General features: G+C 42.7%; 1 protein-coding gene across 2 annotated transcripts in view; it reads right to left on the reverse strand.

Annotated features, from left to right (window-relative positions):
* Window positions 1-20,529, reverse strand: part of ADAMTSL3 (ADAMTS like 3) — a 339,164-nt gene that overhangs the window by 40,029 nt on the left and 278,606 nt on the right. Inside the window, exons 22-23 of one of the 2 annotated variants that reach the window (XM_055326614.1) lie at window positions 16,695-16,822; window positions 14,435-14,563 (exon numbers count right to left, since the gene is read on the reverse strand). In XM_055326614.1, coding sequence (XP_055182589.1) covers window positions 14,435-14,563; window positions 16,695-16,822 — 257 coding nt within the window. The remainder of the gene's footprint in view (window positions 1-14,434; window positions 14,564-16,694; window positions 16,823-20,529) is intronic. The other variant, XM_055326615.1, reaches the window with a different exon arrangement.

Here is a 20,529-nt window from a genome sequence, read left to right on the forward strand (position 1 = left end):
AAGAGAGAGAGCCTACCAGGTCAGTGCAAGAGGCAGAGCATCCAGGCCAGGGTAAGCCCCCCAAAACTGTCAGAAGTCAGTTCCAGAAGTCTTCCGGATTTCCAATCTCTGGAACTGACAGAGGTCAGAGACAATTCCACTTAAATCTCAACCTCAGAGTGGCAAGGGTATGATAGTGAGTTTATACACATAGTGATATTCTACATATACCAGGAAGTTCAGAGAACAAAACAGAACTTGGCAAGTTTGAAGATGCGAAAGGAGACACGAAGATCTCCAGCATGGAGGGAAGAGGAAGGAAGGTCTCCACTGCAACTCGGCACCTACAAGCATCGTTACACATGTGAACATTTTCAAAGAATGGAAGAAGCCAGAGGAAATTCAGATGGGATTCTTCATACTGCTGTTCTTTACGGTCTTTCAAAATAACAAATGTTTGCTCTGTTGAAACAGCTACAATATGTCAGAAATAGTTTAAACTTATTTATCTAACCTCAAAGACAGGCTATTTCCCCTAAGACGCGCAGCTCTGAAATACTCAACGTTCTGTTTCCACAATGCTGAAGTAGTTTTTGGAAGGCAAATGTTGTGGAAAAAAGTTCAGATCTGGAGGGGCTGTAAAACATGTGTTGCAGAAAGCCTGCACCTCTGGGTGTCTTTAAAATAGTCACTGTTTAAAAACAAATATCCTTCATCCTTGAAAGGTTCATGAAAAATTCCACACTACAAAATCCTTGGCCTATATTAGACTGCTCTAAAATGCTGGGTTTTTATATCAACATGTCACATATACTATACCTGATGTTTTTGTTCATTTCTTTGTTTCTTCTAGCTACTCAACACTCATACAATATTCTGTATTTTTTCCCCACATGACAATTGAGTTTGAGCTACCATTAGTTACTTCCAGGGCCTATGAAGAAATGGTGTTGTCAATTCATAGGATAAGAGGCAGATTGAACACATTGTAGACAAACCACACAGAGAGTCATTACTAATAAATGAAACAAACAAGAGCTCACAGTTCCAGTGTCAGAGAAAAAAACCTCAGCACTTCCACCACAGAGAATATACTCTTCTTGACAGTGGAGTCCATCTTCACAATATAGTAAATTTTGTAAAAATATTCCCATTTTGAGTTAATTGCATACCCTTCCGTTCTTTTTGGCAATATGTAATCTACGCTTTTTGGATATAAAGGACTATTTATCAGTGATGCCATATCCAGAACTTCCTCCAAATATACGAAAGGCTATGGTTTTTACCAACCACAGAACTCTCTTGAATAGCTGAAGTACTTTCTCTTCTCTAGCAAAATGATGTTAATGGATTGACATAATCAGGTCCCCAAGCAATTTGATTTGAGGAATTAGAAACAATCTGGGTTGTACCATCTATCCCCAAGAATCTTTCCTCAGAGACTTTTAAAATATGTTTCTTCTGCCATGGAGGAAGGGTATCAACAAGCCTCTTCCTAGTGTGGCCATCCTTGACTCCTGCTTTGCTTGGGACTGGACAGTTCTCTTGAAGTCCACCAGTCATATCTCATGAGTGCTACACAATCCATTGCTGGATATTGGCCCCCAGGGGCTTGTTCATAGGCTAGAAAGGGCCCATGGGGGTTATTCCACATATTATCTTGAAAACAAAACCCTCCAGTGGTTTCTTGAAGAGTAAGATTAAAAGTCAAAGCTGGTACAAATCAAGCACAGTGATGCATGCCGAAGTTATCCAAGTGGTATAAACCACTCACACTGGGTCAGAGACTTCTGCAACAACAGCTAAAAATGAAGATAACCTTAGACATTCTGGAGGCCTTTCCTGATCAACAGCAAGTTTGATAATTGACCAATGTAACACCAGGATGCTGATGAACAAAGAGCTAAGATATGGTCCTCAAAGGCTACATGAAAAGTATTGCCTATTTGGAAATCATGTGCCATGACCTTGAAGTTGGCCCTGCTGCTGTCATTGGCAAACCCAAAGCCAAGGCCGGGCTGATATCCCAGGGCTCTCCTTCCACCTCCCTCAAGGCTCCAGCTCATCTCTCGTTTTTCCAAGCTGCCCTCACTTACTCTATAAAGTGGGTCCTTTCTCCCTAGGAATGAGGGGGAGAAAGATTCAGTTTTCCCAGCTCCATAGCTTGCACTCTTTCCAGAGGATACAGACGCAAAAGCCATTTCAGTGTATGGGTACTGAGTGTTAAGGAGAGCTCATCCTCTGGCTCCAGCCGTCCAGCCCTCACTGTTCACCAAACATGCCTCACTCTGTGTATTGCTAAGATTTTCTATGTGCTCTTCTCTCCACAGTGGAGTATTTGCTATTCTTCTTTATCACGTGGAAAATTTCCTCTTTTTCTAAGATTTTATTTTTTCATGAGAGACATAGAGAGAGAGGCAGAGACATAGGCAGAGTGAGAAGCAGACTCCCTTTGGGAGCCTGATGGGAACTCGATCCCAGAATCCTGAAATCACGATCTGAGCCAGAGGCAGATGCTCAACCACTGAGCCACTTAGGCGCCCATCACTTGGAAAATTTCTGTTCATTCTTGAAGATCCATCACAGGCCCTCTTGTCCCTGACCCTCTTTGATTCTGTGGCTGATTCCTCTTCTGTGGACCTTAGCACACTGAGGTCTCAGCTGTTAACAGGCCTGATTCCACCTTCAGAATGAGCCCAGAGCATGGATGCAGACCCTTGCCCATCACTCCTTGCTACCCACTGTTTCCTGAGGATGTCTCTCATTTTGAGATAACATTTGAGATAAGTCCCAGGAGACTCTCTGGCCCTGTTTACTGACTAATGCATTGGTTCTTAACCTTGGATACACATTAGAATTGCCTTGGGAATTTAAAAAACACAGCATTCCCAGGCCATACTACAGATAAATTAAATCAGACTCTCTGGGGTAGGGTGGGTGGATAATTTAAAGATAAATTAAAGATAAGGAAAAACAGAGGGGCACCTAAGCTGGATGTTAGTAGAGATGCTGAAATCTATTCAGGTCCTATGGTGTTTTCCCCACAATGAGTATTTTTTTTTTTTTTTTTAATCACCAGGTCTTGAATCCTTTTTCAGACTATAGCAAGAAGCCCTCATGCTTTTTTATTTCGGGGGTTGAATTCCAACAAGATTTTTCTCTCCTTTAGCTCCTGGCCCTGTGTGGGTCCTGTGGGCCCTATCCCAGAAAGGCATAGTTGGGGCAAAGGAGTGAGAGCGATGGATGGGTCATGGGAGGGCTTTCACCGGTTCCATGTGTTTTATACAATAAATATTCCTCCAGCCCCTACAGCTATCCTGTGCCCTCTGTCACTATCTGGGGGTCTCAGCGTACACAGGGAGAAGCTGACGTTCTTGGGGGACAGAACAAGCAAGAGCCTTTTTTATAGGATAAGTAGGCGTAATCGGTTTGATGTTGGCTCTTGCTGGCTTTTAAGAAAAGCCTCCCAATTGTTTACTAGCAAATCTCATACAAGTCTGGGAAACTCAGCACTACCCACTCTGGCTCTGGCTCTAACAGCATCCTGAAGAACCAAGAGAACACAAGGTCAGCCTAGAGCCACCACGGGGGACCCATGGAATTGAAGCAAGTTATTTGTTTAGAAATCTGCACTTCAAAAGATCACCAAGAGAATACCGGATGTCTGAAAGCACAGAGGACAAACCTAGTTCCTGCCCTCCTGGATCCCCACAGGTCTATCCTACACAGAACACAGGCTCAAACAGGACCAAGTCTGGGCCATTTTATTAACATTACAATTTAGGTGGATTTAATGAGTCTCCATGTGAGAAACACAGTAATGAAAAAAACTGTGAGGTGACAGTTATTTAAATCTGAAATAAGATGTAATTGTGGAAAGGTTATGTGTTATTTTGGAAGAGGAAGCCTGTAGCTTTATTCTTTTATTTTTTAAAGATTTTATTCACTTGAGAGAGAGAGAGAGAGAGAGAGAGAGAGAGAGAGAGAGAGAGAGAGAGAGAGAGAGAGAGAAGAGCAAGGGGAGGGGCAGAGGGAGGAAGGGAAGCAGACTCCACGCTGAGCAGGGAGCCCTACATGAGACTTGATCCCAGGACCCTGGGATCATGACCTGAGATGAAGGCAGACATTTAACTGACTGAACCACCCAGGTGCCCAAGGTTATGTGTTATTTTGGGAGCAGAAACTTGCCATGGAGGTCATAGGCCCTACTCCAGTGTTCTACCCAGTGGTTCCCAAACACTGCTGGTAGTAGAACCAATTTTAATTTTTTTTTTTTGTAGAAGAAAATCTAGTTTATAAAACCATAAAACAGGGAGGTCTTTTAGTTGAACTGTACATTGGCAGAAAGGGTAGGCAGGGTAGAAAAGGAAGACTGGGGTCCTTGACAAGGCTCCATGGAATCTACAGTTTGAAAACCACTGGCTTATTTGCTGGTCTACTGATAGTATACAGGAGAAACGTTAGTTGGAGACAGGGAATGAGTGGGCCTAGGATGTGAAATTACATGATAAAAGGCCTATGGGTCAGTGTGTTTTTATCATGCGAAAGAGTGAAGGTGAATGTGGGGCTGGATGTCCGTGAGGTTTGGGGACAGAGAAACATACTGGTGGTACTGAAGACAGAAGTAGGGTATAGACACCTGAGGATGAAAGCAGTGTTGTTGATAACAGGACCAAACCACAATAGCTGTGGTCTGGAGGCTTTAAGACATGCATGACTCAGTATCTGCAGACACACACACCCAAGCCTGAGGCTTTTTGCAATAAGTATGAAATTTGATAGGTTCTACAATAGCCCTGTTTTTCATCTTGCATATTTAGCTACCTTATTCTAGCATTTCTTGCTACTTCTTAATTGTGTAGAGACTCATGTTTTCTCCATACGGGAAATGATGTGAATCAAAGATGAGGAGAAAATCTTCACTCGAGGAGCACTGAGAATGGAGCTTCCACAGATAGATATTCAAAGAACAGCAAATGGTTTTAAAAATGAGTCTTTTTAATCCACTAGCTCAATAATCCAAATAGGAACACAAAGAGATCTGAGGCAAGGGTACCAAGGTTTAGGTGAGGGAGTGAAGAGTCATTACTAGACAGACCCTTTCCTGTCATCGTCATAGTAATGGTAGAAGCATGTGTCTGGGGGCAGGCGGGCCTCCATCAGCCTGGGTGCTGACCCAGCTCGCTGAGGCAGATCCCTGACCTAACACTGGCCAGCATCCCACTGGCGAGCGAGCAAGAGCCAGCTTCTCTGTATATGCTCCCTGGACTCTCAATCTCACACCATGGGGCAATTCTGCAGGCCAGAATTGGGCCCTGGTTGTTGCCTATACCTAAGCCTCTGACGCTTGTCTCCAAGCTGTGGCACTTCCTAATTCCCCCCTCAGAACTTTTGTCTTGACATCCTTCTCTTTGAATAGCACTCTGGGGTTCCCATTTCTTCTGTCTCAAGCCCAGATTCTCCTTTTCCATCCAGTTCCTTTGGAGTCACACAAACTTGGGATTAAATCTGAGTTTACCCACTCACTAGATATATAGACATGGTAAGTAACTACACGTATCTGAGCCTATTTATTCACTAGCAAAACAAAAACAATAATCATATCCACCTTGTAGGCTGTTCATATTTTGACACATTAAATTATTAATGATGAGTTTTGATGGATTTTCAATGTGCACCTTACGAGATGCTATCTATCAGCATACAGTCCTTTAGCTCTTTGCAATGTAGTGTCTCTCTGTGTTCAACTCAACTGCTATGTGCCAGCACTCTGGGCTGGCCTGGGAACACCTGTGTTCCAGATCTTCAATTAGCGACACATTGGTTGCTAAATGCCAGATATGCTGGCTCTCCCTGTTGGACAAATCAGAAGCATTTAATATCTTGAGTAACTGGTCCAACAGTCCAATCAATTGGCCATAATACAATTCCACTGATTTCAATTAATGGCTTTCTGCAGTTTCTTTCCCCTCTATCATTTCATCCATGCTGTAGGTAGTATGCTCTTTCTGAAACACAGATTAGCTCACACTACTACTCCGCTTCAAATTTTTCTTGCCTCCCCACTGCCAATGAAATGAAGTCCAAGGGTTTTAGCCTGACATTAAACGCCCTTCACAATATGGTTCCAACTTATACTTCCAAAGCCACCTCTTCCCACTCTCCTTCACACCCTGTTTTAAGTCACCCAGATCTGACTGTGGTTTTGCAAATAAGCCAGGAGCTTTCATGTTTCTGTGCTTTTGCATATATGCTGTTTCTTCTGCTTCAAATGGCCTTTCTTTTTGTTCCAAGTGCCCTGGTTGTAACATCATCTGTTCTGTAAACCTCTAATCCTTTAGAAGCCTTAACTATTCTCTCCTGTAGGTGTGTGATGCACTTCATACACACAGACTTCTGCATTTGTTATATCATAGTTTCTTTGTCTATAAAGCTGTAGACACCAGGTTTTATTCATTCCTGCACACTAAAGAACGAGATTGGACTTAGCACATGCTTAGTGAATGCTTGCTGAATGGATGGAAAAAATGTGTGGAATTTCCAACCACCTATGTTTGATTGTTTGATTGAATATAGTATTAAGAGAGGAGGGTGCTGGGAAGACTTCTGTATCACAGGCAGAAGTAGGGGAAAGCAAGGGATGGGTAGCCTTTTTGAGTGGGAGAATAGGTTTTAAATATACTTAAAAATAATTGTAGCAATTTTAAAGATTTTTTAAAATTTTTTATTGGAGTTCAATTTGCCAACATATAGCATAACACCCAGTGCTCATCCCGCCAAGTGCCCCCTCAGTGCTCTTCACCCAGTCACCCCAACGCCTCGCCCACCTCCCTTTCCACTACCCCTTGTTCGTTTCCCAGAGTTAGGTGTCTCTCATGTTTTGTCACCCTCACTGATACTTTCACTCATTTTCTCTCCTTTAAGGATTTTATATGGTTTAAAAATGGATAACCATAATATAGAAGAGGGCATACATTTCAAAAACCATAGGTTGAGAAAAACAAATTAGTTTTAATATGGCCAAAAGCAACAAAATGTTTAGTTCATAAAATAGGTGCAAGCAGATGATCCTCAGGTTTTCTTTTTAAGTATTCTGAAAATTATATGCCAAATTTTGTAGGTGAATGTATTTTTCTGAAGCAGTGGTTCTTTTTCTTTAGAGAGGATCAAAGAGATTTGTGATTTAAAGATGTTGAGTGACTACCATCGAACTCTACACTACGTAATATAAACCAATGGCTTTTGGGTGAAAATAATTGTCAGAGAGATGAGCTACATATAGGACTTTAACCATATCATTTTGCTGTACCACAAAAATGTTCTCAAAATCTTCCCCTGTAAGGGAAATTATTAAAGCCAGTAAAGAAAGCTAGTAATTCCATTAGACATCACCAAAACTTTAGGTATACTCAACAGAATTTTAATCCTAAAAAAATCTCATGATTAAGAAACTACTTTTAAATTTATGTCATATGTTCTGACCACCATCTCTTAGACATTGAAAGGCTTTCCTTCCCTCTACTCATGTTGTGGAGCACCAAGCACCCCACTGTTACCTGGGCACACTGGCGCTTCCCACCACCTGCTTGTCCATATACAGTGGGAGGTTAATCCTTAAACTCCCACCTACATGTTTCCCTATCCTTTCCCATCCATGGGCAGCATAACACTGATAGGGATGTAGGGCTTAAACCCACACCACTAATAGGATACTCTTTCTAGAAGGCAATTTGTGATAAGCATTTTGAGTTATCGAAATTTTAATGCCTTAAGATATTATAAAAACATTGAATGACCTGTGATTCAGTAATTATAATCCTGTTAATCTGTTTTAAAAATTAATCTCAACAACACAAAAATGTTATACGCACAAAAAACATTTCTTATATAGCTATATGTCACTGTAAAGAGTACAAGCAGCTTAACTTTCCCTAAATAAGAGAATGGCTTAGTTGAGCTGCATTCATATCATTTGTGAAGCAATTAAATTATATTTATGATTTTTTTTAGTGTCATGAGAAAATTCTGACTTAATGAGAAAAGGTTACAGGAATGCAACAAAGAGGAAATGCTGGTTGTGTCTTTGTGATGGAATTATGGGAATTTCTTTGCTTCTTAATGCTTTGCTGTGCTTTCTTTTTATTTTATAATGAGATGTTACTTTTTATAAGGAGACAAGAAAACTGAAAATGGGGGGGCCTTTGGAGCAGAAGGAGTGCTAGCTTCAGAAGCAGTGAAAACTCAGCCCTCCCATGGACTAGGTTTATCCCTTTGGTCAGGTCCCTCTTCTCTGGGTCTTGTTTTCAAAACATAAGGACTCTATATTCAACTCCCAAGACCAAGACCTGGGTGGTTTCCAGTCAAGGCCATCTACATTGCTTCAAATCACCCTCTGTGAAAGATGTTTTTCAAATGGTGAAATTCCGGTTTCACCAAATCACAGATTCTTACAGTATTTGGTTCCTTCTTTTATCATTACAACTATAGTGTTTGAATCATAATATAGGTAAATGAGGTTTTTCACAGACTGGTGTTTCAGCTCCAAGTAACTCCTTGATAAGGACATTGTAACTACTTTTTTTTTTCCACTAAAAATTTTTTCATTGAAGTAGGGTTGATATATAATATTAAGTTGGTTTCAGGTGTATATCACAGGGATTCAGCAATTATACAAATTATGAAATGCTAACTACAATATATGTACTATAGTATTATTGACTCTCTATATTCCCTGTGCTGTACTTTTCATCCTCATGACTTCTTTACTTTATAATTGGAAGTCTGTACCTCGTCACCCCCTTCATCCATGTCACTATCCACCCCTCCATCTCCTCTTTGGCTCTTTAGAGAGAGATATTTCTGGATTCCCTCCTCAGTCTTCCTGATATTGGGTAAGAAGTTTGTTGGCACTCAGTTATAAGCCCAGACTGGCCAGGTATCTTAGCTCAAGCATTTTTCCTACTTTTACTTCCATTTGTCCCAGATTCCTGCAAAAGACCAAGGATCTAGGGTAGAATTTTAGGGCTAGTCATCAGCCTCCAATCCCTTATTCTGTAACAGAGAATCACGGTTGAGTATGTGACAGGACCAATGTCCCACAGCACAGCAGAGGCAGGGCGGAGAGGAAAACCAAAAAAACCACGGGTCTAGGATGCAAAATTAGTTCCCATTCATATTGGACTATATTTGCTTTAATTCTTGGTTAAGCAGTAAAGCATCATAGCTAAGCTAAAGTTCCTGCCCCAGGGATCCCTGGGTGGCGCAGTGGTTTGGCGCCTGCCTTTGGCCCAGGGCACGATCCTGGAGACCCGGGATGGAATCCCACGTCGGGCTCTCGGTGCATGGAGCCTGCTTCTCCCTCTGCCTATGTCTCTGCCTCTCTCTCTCTCTCTGTGTGACTATCATAAATAAATAAAAATTAAAAACAAAATAAAAACAAAAAAAATTAAAAAAAAAAGTTCCTGCCCCAAACTTTTTCTCCTTTTTTTTTTTCCTGGCAGTACCGACAACCCTGCCACTGGTGTCCATCCTTCCTGGGAACATCTGTGCATTTTTGCCATTACTTACATACTGATAAGTGGTACCTATGATTGTGTTGTCTTGAAAACTTTGTAGTGTTATCCTATTGTGGGTATTCAGATTATGATTTTAATGAGATACAATTTATATACTGTAAAATTCACCCTTCCATGGGTACACTTCAGGGACTTCTTTGGCACATTCATAAAGTCATGCAACCATCTCTACTTGATAATTCCAGAACATTTTCATCCCCCCAAGAAATGTGTGCCCATTAGTCATCCCTGCCATTTAGTCTCTTAGTCACCAGCAGCATCTTATCTGTCTCTGTGGATTTGCCTGTCCAAGACACTTCGTGGAAATGTAATTACACAATATGTGATCTTTTGTGTCTGGCTTCTCTCACTCACCACAGTTTTTCAAGATCTATCCATGTGTTAGCATGGATCAGCCCTTCATTCCTTTTTACGGCCAAAGAAAATTGCATTGCATGGATGTGCTACATGTTGTTTGTCCGTTCATCAGTTGATGGACATGACATTGTTCCTACTCTTTGCTATCAGCATTCATGCACCAGGGTTGTGGGGATGTGTGTTTTTATTTGTCGTGGGTGTGTATACCTAGGAGTGGAATTGCTGAGTCTCACTTTTGGGAGAACCGTCAGACTATTTACCAAAGCAGCCATATGATTTTAAATTCCTCTTGCAGTGCAAGAGGGTTCTGACTTCTCTACATTTTCCACACTTTTATGATCTTTAATGCTTATACATTCTGATTACAGCCATTACAGAGAGGAAAGTGGCATCTCATGACTATGTTTTCTATGCAACTGATGAGTCACTAAACTGTACATCTGAAACTAATAATACGTCAATATGTTGATTGATTTTCATAGAATTTGAAAAAAATAAAGAAAAGAAAGTGGTATCTCATTGTGGTTCTGACTTAGGTTTCCCCAATGACTAAGGATGTTGGGTATCTTTTTATGTGCTTATTGGTCATCTGTACATTTTTGGAGAGATGTCCACTGAGATCATTTGCCTGTTTTAAACAAGGTTGTCTTTTTATTGCTGAGTTCTAAGAGTTCCTTTTATATTTTGGACAATCTCTTACCAAATATATGATTTGCCAACATTTTCACTCATCCTGTGGGCTTTGTACTTTCCTGACATGTCCTTTGCAGTAAAAAAGTTTTTCAGTTTGAAGAAGCCTGTTGACCCACTTGTTTGTTTTGGTGCTTATATCCTAGCTAAGAAACTGTCGCCTGGGGTTCCTGGGTGGCTCAGTCAGTTAAGCGTTGGACTCTTGATTTTGGCTCAGGTCATGATCCCTGAGTCATGAGATCAAGCCCTGCATCAGGCTCCCTGCTCAGCACGGGGCCTGCTTAAGATTCTTTCTCTTCTTCTACCCCTGCTTTTGTTCTCTTTCAAATAAATAAACCTTAAAAAAAAATTATTGCCTAACCTAAAGTGACTAAAGTGACCTAAAGAATTGTGCCTGTTTTGTACTAAAGGCTTCATAGTGTTAACTTTCAAATTTAGGTTTTTGATTCACCATGAGTTATGTTTTGTATATGATATAAGGTTCCACTTCATTTTTTTGCAAGTGGGTGTCCAATAGCACCACCACCATTTGTGGAAAAGATGACACTCTCTCCCACCTTGAACCTTCTTAGTAGCCCTCTTGAAAGATCATGCTTTAAAGATTTACCTGTGTTGATTCAGCAGCTCTAATTTATTCATTTTACTACTTTATAGTATTCCAGGAAATGAATATATTTTCATGGCCTCTTTCTCCTGCTGGTAGAGATTTAGGTTGTTTTAATTCACATTTTTTTCTTTCTCTTTTCATTTCTCTCTCTCTTCCCCTATCTCTGTGCACATTCTAAATTTTTTTTAAATTTTTATTTATTTATGATAGGCACACAGTGAGAGAGAGAGAGGCAGAGACACAGGCAGAGGGAGAAGCAGGCTCCATGCACCGGGAGCCCGACGTGGGATTCGATCCCGGGTCTCCAGGATCGCACCCTGGGCCAAAGGCAGGCGCTAAACCGCTGCGCCACCCAGGGATCCCTCTGTGCACATTCTAGTTAACTGTCTCTTTACCTTGTTACAAAGGCTACCCCTGCAAGTAGAATTTCTGGCACCCAGAGGAGCCTGACACACAAAACCACGCTACAGCAGAGACTCAGGTTAGCTGCACTTCTAATGAGCCTGAGTATGAAAAACAAGCAACACAGAATATACATGCAATAGAAAGTTATAGAAATTTATAGAAATTTGCAAAGTAAATGATAGATAATTATAAAATAAATGATGTTCTTACTTAAGCATTAACACTAGGGGAAAAAAATGCACAGCTAGATTTATCAGTAACTTTTCCCAGATGAGCTTTTCTTTCTTGCCAGAAGGTGGCAGAGAGGATGCAGCTTAAACTCTTCTTCCTCCATTTTTAAAGGGGGAAAAAAAATCTTTTTAAAAAGGAAGGCAAATAACTTGTGCAACTTAAAACTTCTAACTTTTAAACATACAGATTTGCAGGCTCTAATATTTAATACAGTTACTGAAATATCGCCTAAGAGTGACTGGAGACAATCACTTTGGATATCTGTATACCTGAATTAAATAAAGCATATTTGGCCATAACAACAACAACAAAAAAAAAACCTATAAATCTGTCTAAAAGGTATGAATAGATGAGCTCACTATAATTACTGGAAAATATTTTAAGGTTAACTGAGAAGAGAAAAATTAATACATGCCACTGATTCACGGAAATAGTATCAATTTGCAATATGAAAATATAATTTTGAGAAGCAGCATTCAAGTTTGTAAATGCTCTACTGCCCTCACCTATAAATGAGGGACTGGATTCCATGAAACCCAAAGTCCCTCCTTCCACTAACATGGTGCCTTTCCCATTGTAGAGACGAGGGTAGGAAGGTCATATATGAGGCAGGGACAGAACTGTCTGTAAAACCCAAGTTTTCTGACCCTTCACCAGCTTCCCCATCTGTCTTTAAAAAGACGGATCTCCATAAAAAGCTGTTCCTATGGCTTCTGCCCATAAGAAAACACAGTAAGTTCACTATAGGTTTATTTAAAATGGCACATAACTCAAAGTGAGACAGGTTTATTTTGAGAAGAAAGGTCCTAATGACTCCCCAGGGTCCAGCCCATAGGGGATGGCTGCCAGGAAAAGAAAAACCCAATGGGGCAGCTCCCAGTAGGAGAAAGGAGTGGGGGAGGAGGCGGAGGAGTGCTCCCAACACCAAGCTCCATCCAGACCCCAGGGGTGCAGAGGCGAGGGGCAGGAAGGAGGTAGAGAAAGGTCAGAAAGAGGCCCACATGCTGATGGGGCCTGGCCCAGTCAATAAAACCCAGACGAGTTTAATGTCTTTGCTGGAGGTTTCACTCACAAGAGCAGTTGCCACTGAATCCGGCCCCCGACTTATGACAGCGAGTAATACACCAGGATCCTTTCAAAGGCTTATCCCCTGAATGCCTGATTTTAAACTATTGTGGAAGTAAGAAATTTAGAAATAATGTTAAAAGTTGAGGTTTCTCTTAATAGAAGTCAGATCTATTTTGCAGAATCCTCTGCAGGTGTAGGGCTGGAGAAACTCTAGCCGTTTGTGGCTTGGCAACTGCAAAGTTCCGTTCTGCTTTTCTCCTCGGTGCGGCCAGAGAATGCGGCCCGTTCTGTAATGGTAGGTGCGCTCTGCCAGAAAACTCACATATTTGTGGGTGGAGTCAGTTGGGAGGCTGGAGGGATTTTGCAAGTCTGTGTAGGCCAAACACTGCAGGGACTTCCAAGGGGTGAAAAATAATACCTTGGGGGTTAGCAAATTTCCACTGCTTGATGAGCCAAAGATGCAGCTCTGGAAACATGGCAAAGGAACAGATCATCACAGGGAGGGAGTGCCTGGAAGGTAGGGGGATGTGTCCTAGGATCACTTCACTACATGCATGGTCACTATGTTACCAAGAACAGCAAAAGGACTCCCTGGGTCACCCTGGTTATCTGGGCCACGGTCTCCGTCAGATTCATCTGAAGTGGCTACAACTTACAGGGACCCTATCAGCTGGAATTGAGGGAGATACAGTCGCCCTGGCAATGAATGAATGTACAGTAAATCACGGGCATGCCCTCAGTCACCTTAAAATAGATCTTCATTGCAAAGAGTTCACAAATCTCACTGAGAAACTGATCAAAATTATTCACACAGCTCCCCTGACCCCATAAAATGTACATGTGTGCAGGATATAACATTTATCCTAGTTTGGGGATGCATGGGTCCAGGTTAAGACTTAAGAATCTGTGATTTAAAGAGAAAGAATGGCCTGACATCAGGGCAAGTTGGGACTGCAAGTGTTGTTTCTATTAAAGAAAGAAGGAGTCAGAAAGAAAGCTTATCTGCCATTGCAAACAATGCAGAATGAGTCACTGAGGCATAGACTGGCTATGCTTGCCTTAGGACTGTCCAGGATAGAGAGAGTGTAGGCCAGGAGACCCTAATATTCCCACCCCCAAACCTGGTTTTGCCTAGCTGGGGGACACATCTAACAATTTCCAGCAAATCCCCTCCCTGACACTCTGCTTACTCAGCAACTACAGGACTAGAAGTTGGCCTGTCATGTAGGTCTGCCCACAGAGACACAGTGTCCTGGGTTGGCCAATATGAGCGTGCTAGTGTGCAAGGCAGTCACAGTCCTCACTGGAAAGGGATAAATGGGGATTCTATTTTACACACTGGTCTCATATGAGTTGGTCTCACCCTTGAGAGACAGATCCACTGTCAGGTTGCTGGAAAATCAGATCTTTAAGCCAATCAGGCTGAGGTCTGAGATGCCAAACTGCCAGCTGACATCTCCTGGCAACAGTAGACTGGCCATGCCCCCCTCCACTCCCCCACACTGGAAATGCCCATACTTGCCTTTTACAGGACATTGGATTGTCACGTCTGCCTGCAGGGCTGCCTCTATGATGCCTCCAACCACAACGGACAGATGGCTGTGTTCCAGTCTGCTGATATTTCTTTCAATAGACAAGATGGCAGGTGCCTCTTAATTCAAAGGGAGCAGGAAACTGTGTTAGGTGCAGGCTTTTGCTCCGATTAAACCCTGCTGCATTTGGTAAACTTGGTTGTGCTCTGTAAGAGCAGGGGCAGAGTCTGGCTCTCTCTGTATCCCTCATGGTGCCCATTAGGATTTCCACATACACAGCCAGAGGGTGCCTAGTGCACAGATGGACAGGCAGACAGATGGACGGACACAGTCAAAGAGATACCCACAGGGCGCACAGCAACAACCATAGATGGGTTATGGGTTATTCTGGTTTTATGACCAGAATAGAGGATAAATCTCCCTTTGATAAATCAAAAAAGATGGAATTCAGCAGTTCATAAAAAGCCAAGGAGGCAGGGCAGGGCAGGGTCAATGTCTCTGCAGTGCCACCCTGCATGAACTGGCAGGATCCAACACACCAGGGCTTCGGACCAGCTGACTCTTTCTCTGGGAGGAAAACTTGGAACAAACTGACATAAAACTTGCATGGGGAAATAATAACAAGTCACCAAGAATCAAGAACCTAATCAAGGACTTTTATGTCCCTGGATTTTGAGAAACATGGACTTTAAGCAGATGCTTTCGTTAACTCACTCAGGAAATAAACTTTGTGCCTGAGCTGAACAGCAGGAGTGCAAAGTTGGAAAACAGCCACTCTTGGCCTCAAGCAACTCAGATTGGTGGGAGACTCCAAACCACACAGGCTGGTGGCTGCTAAGGCAGGAGAAGGTGCTGGTTGACCAGGGGTCTCTCAGGAGCATGTGAGGGCCAGGGAAGGTAACAACCCAGAAAGGGTGTTGACAGAGTATCCCTCTACAGAGGATGACCTCCATGATTGCATTCCCTACTCTACCATCAGCATGTGAGCCACTGTGGGGAGAGGCCTGTTTTGTCATCTATGCACGTGCGTGCAAAACGAGTGCATCTCAGTGGACTGTTTGGTATCCATGGATTCAGGAGCCAGAGGACATGCTGTACCAGCTCTCCCAGGAATCTGGATTGTCCTCGATGGGCCTAAGGGGAGACTTATGATCACCAAAGGGGACTGCCATTCTTCCTGGGAATTCCCAACCTCAGGGCTGATGCTCACAAGAGGGTCAGAGCACAGAAAATCAAGGCCTGGAGCAGTCCAGGTGGCTCAGCGATTTAGTGCCGCCTTCAGCCCAGGGTGTGATCCTGGGGACCTTGGATCAAGTTCCGTGTCGGGCTCCCTGCATGGAGCCTGCTTTTCTCTCTGCCTGTGTCTCTGCCTCTCTCTCTCTCTGTGTCTCTCATGAATAAATAAATAAAATCTTAAAAAAAAAAAAAAGTCAAGGCTTGAAGGCCCCACCTGGGGAATGCAGCTAGGGGCAAAGCTCAAGCCAGACAGGTTCAAGGAGCTTTTAAATTCAACTGGTCCAACCTTCTCAGTGTGTGGATACAAGGCACCTGCTACCAAGCTCAGAACTCAGTTGTCCGAATGCTGGATTCTAATCCCTGGTACTTCTCTCCTCCTCTTACTCCCTGTGAGCCACAGATACCAGAAACCACAAGGCAGATAGCTGGAGGAGGGAGCTTGTTTTATTTATAATCCCAGAACAGGAACTTACCACAAGGAAGCGTTGCTTACAACTTACCACCCAGAAGTGTTCCTTCGTAATTAAGCACATTTTAATATTAAAATGACACCATCTGCCTTCTGGGAAGACAGTAAATTTACATCACTTCTGAAAGTGTTCTGAAGGACTGGTGGGTGTGCCTCTGGAGGTATACAGCCCTTTTTAGAGGATAATTATTCACTTGCATTGGCTGGTGGCACTTAAAAAATGAGAAGTTCATACTATCAATGCTGCCAGTTAAACTCTGTCTCATTAACACCCAGTTCCAGAAGGCAAGCTCTAAAGTAGACATTTTTGAGATCTGGTCCACAGGCCAGCAGCATTGGTATGACTTGGGACCGTGTTAAAAATGTGAACTCTTGGATTCCATCCCAGATCTACTGAGTCAGAAGCTCCAGGAATGGGGTCTAGAAATCTGTGTTTAGACAACCCCCCTGCCCTCGAGTATTTCTGCTGTCCATGCTGACCTTTGGGAGCTGCTGCCCTAGAAAATCCCAAACCAAGCATCCCAGGTTTCAACAATGGGCATTACCTGCGTAGAGCACTGGAGAACTCTCCATATCTGAACCAAGATGGTTAGCCACAGAGCATCCATACGTTCCTTGCTCCTTCTTTGTAGGGTTCCGTATCTGCATTTTTCCCATTCCAGCCAAGACTATCCTGCAGAACAGTTAGAAACGGGTGCGTTCATGTAACGTACTTCACAGCTCTAGGCTCACAGCATGTCCCAGGGAAAGAAAACTGCAAAATTAATCTCTGAGCTGGCAAAGATCCTGCCCATAAGACTATAGAGTGGCAAGAGTCTTCCTCCTGGGTTTGAGCTCAGAGATGCAGTACCCAGACATGCTTGACAAGCCAGTCTTTCTGCCTCACTTTGCACCAGAAAAGACTTTTCTGGATGAACTCAATGCTTAATCTACCACATTTTCAGAAAGACAAACTAGCAAGTGTCACTTTGCAGGAAATTAACCTCTCCTTGTGTGCCCAAACCCTTCCTTGTGAACTGCAGGTGTGAGTTTTTTGGTTCAGATTTTCACACCGGAAGCAAGTGGGCTGTCTGGCGATGCAGCTTGGCTCAAGTTGTTACCTCAGTAGGACCGAATGGAGAAGTCAGAGGAGGCAGCAGTGCTAAGGCTGCCTTAGGACTGACCTGTATGAGTCCCATATGGCTTCCCAATTACAGATAGCCATAAACACCTGCAGGTAAATACTGTAAGAACCAGTATTGCTCAGGTATATCCTGACAGGTGAAGTAACTATTCAGGGATTAGAAAAGGGTGATTGTTCTTCTTTTCTTTTAATTTTTTCTTGATGATCTGAAGCTGCTTTTAGATCACCTGGGTCGGCATCCTTAAACTATTTTTTCCCTGCCACCTCCCACTTTCCAGATCTTAGCAAGATGAACTATTCTGACCACTAAATGCTGTATGTTTTTCTTCATGAATTCTAGAACTAGCAAGCTGGAGAAGAGTCAGTTCTCCATTTCCTGTCACTTCATGGTGCTCACCCTATGCTCCAGCCATAATGAACCGCTAACAGTTTCCAGAACATTCTATGATCTTTCATCACCCCGAGCATTTGCATATGTTGTTCACTGTATTTGGAATGCCCTTGCCCCCTCCCACCCCATTCTGGCAAACTCTGATTTACCCACTGAATCCTAGATCAAATATAATTTCCCCTGTAAAGCTTTCCCCAATACTCCTAGAGTTATCTTCCCTGCTCTGGGTTCCTTCTGCTCTGGTTCATATATTTATTTGATGAAATATCTATTTCTTCCCACCAGATTGTGATCTTTCAAAAGCAGGGACCAAATCTTATTCACAGCTGTGCATTTACAGTGCCTAACACAGTGACTTTGTATAGAAAGTTCTCAGAAACGTCTGATGACTAAATGTACAAGTGGTCAGAATATAACAGAAGAATAGCACATGGTTTGCATACTAGCAGGAGCTCCTGTGCAACACACATATGAAATACACAAAGGTGGGCAGATATACAACAGTGGAATTGCCCAGACCAAAAACGACAGCCCTATTTTCTTTTTGCAATCAAATGCATTTATTTTTTAGCTTAAGCAAGACAGATGAGAAACACAGAAAGAGGGAGAGAGAGAGAGGCAGAGACACAGGCAAAAGAGAAGCAAGCTCCATGCAGGGGACCCAACGTGGGACTCGATCCAGGGTCTGAAGGCTCAGGCCCTGGGCCAAAGGCAGCGCTAAACCGCTGAGCCACCCGGGCTGCCCATGACAGACCTGTTAATAGGGCCAGCTTTCACACTAACATCTAGCATCCCTATTAAGGAATAGTCGATTAAGAAGAATATAACGAGGGTCCAGAGAATCCAGAAGTGGACCCTCAACTTTATGGTCAACTAATATTCGATAAAGGAGGAAAGACGATCCACTGGAAGAAAGACAGTCTCTTCAATAAACGGTGCTGGGAAAATTGGACATCCACATGCAGAAGAATGAAACTAGACCACTCTCTTTCACCATACACAAAGATAAACTCAAATCGATGAAAGATCTAAATGTGAGACAAGATTCCATCAAAATCCTAGAGGAGAACACAGGCAACACCCTTTTTGAACTCGGCCACAGTAACTTCTTGCAAGATACATCCACGAAGGCAAAAGAAACAAAAGCAAAAATGAACTATTGGGACTTCATCAAGATAAGAAGCTTTTGCAAAGCAAAAGATACCATCAACAAAACTCAAAGACAACCTACAGAATGGGAGAAGATATTTGCAAATGACATATCAGATAAAGGGCTAGTTTCCAAGATCTATAAAGAACTTATTAAACTCAACACCAAAGAAACAAACAATCCAATCATGAAATGGGCAAAAGACATGAAGAGAAATCTCACAGAGGAAGACATAGACATGGCCAACACGCACATGAGAAAATGCTCTGCATCACTTGCCATCAGGGAAATACAAATCAAAACCACAATGAGATACCACCTCACACCAGTGAGAATGGGGAAAATTAACAAGGCAGGAAACCACAAATGTTGGAGAGGATGAGGAGAAAAGGGAACCCTCCTGCACTGTTGGTGGGAATGTGAACTGCTGCAGCAGCCACTCTGGAAAATTGTGTGGAGGTTCCTCAAAGAGTTAAAAATAGACCTGCCCTACGACCCAGCAATTGCACTGTTAGGGATTTACCCCAAAGATTCAGATGCAATGAAATGCCGGGACACCTGCACCCCGATGTTTCTAGCAGCCATGTCCACAATAGCCAAACTGTGGAAGGAGCCTCGGTGTCCATCGAAAGATGAATGGATAAAGAAGATGTGGTCTATGTATACAATGGAATATTCCTCAGCCATTAGAAACAACAAATACCCACCATTTGCTTCGACGTGGATGGAACTGGAGGGTATTATGCTGAGTGAAGTAAGTCAATCGGAGAAGGACAAACAGTGTATGTTCTCATTCATTTGGGGAATATAAATAATAGTGAAAGAGAATATAAGGGAAGGGAGAAGAAATGGGTAGGAAATATCAGAAAGGGAGACAGAACATGAAGACTCCTAACTCTGGGAAACAAACTAGGGGTGGTGGAAGGGGAGGAGGGTGGGAGGTGGGGGTGACTGGGTGATGGGCACTGAGGGGGGCACTTGACGGGATGAGCACTGGGTGTTATTCTGTATGTTGGCAAAATGAACACCAATAAAAAATAAATTTATTATTAAAAAAAGAAGAATATAACGAGTAACCACATTTGAAAAATAAACACAAATAAAATAAAAATAAATACAGGAAAATGATTTCTTCCATTATTTCATATATATGTTTATATGAATTAGGAATCCTCAATCCCTTTATTTTGTAGGTCTCTACAGCACAGTGAGAAATCACTGAGATTGGAAATGGTTGGCACATGTGAATCTTACTGCTGGAGAAGCCACCTGGTATCTAGTCTGTGTGGGTCCCTGGACTGGAGAACAGTAGGTAGGGTTCTATAGGGGGGTGTGACCTTGGTCTCTACTGTACAACCTTGGTCTTGATGAAGCTGATTCACAGGCATCAGCCCCAGTGAATCTACCTACAATCTGCCCTTCCTGGCTGAGATTTCTTACCCAGTTGGCATCCAAACGCCTACACCCCTACACACTTTCCTTTCATTGGATAGAAGCTCTCTTGGGATCCCTGGGTGGTGCAGCGGTTTGGCACCTGCCTTTGGCCCAGGGCGCGATCCTGGAGACCCGAGATCAAATCCCATGTCGGGCTCCCGGTGCATGGAGCCTGCTTCTCCCTCTGCCTGTGTCTCTGCCTCTCTCTCTCTCTCTGTGACAATCATAAATAAATAAATAAATAAATAAATAAATAAATAAATAAATAAAATTAGAAGCTCT

The sequence above is a fragment of the Nyctereutes procyonoides genome, unplaced genomic scaffold (genome assembly GCF_905146905.1).
Source record: "Nyctereutes procyonoides isolate TBG_1078 unplaced genomic scaffold, NYPRO_anot_genome, whole genome shotgun sequence".
Taxonomy (NCBI): Eukaryota; Metazoa; Chordata; class Mammalia; order Carnivora; family Canidae; genus Nyctereutes; species Nyctereutes procyonoides.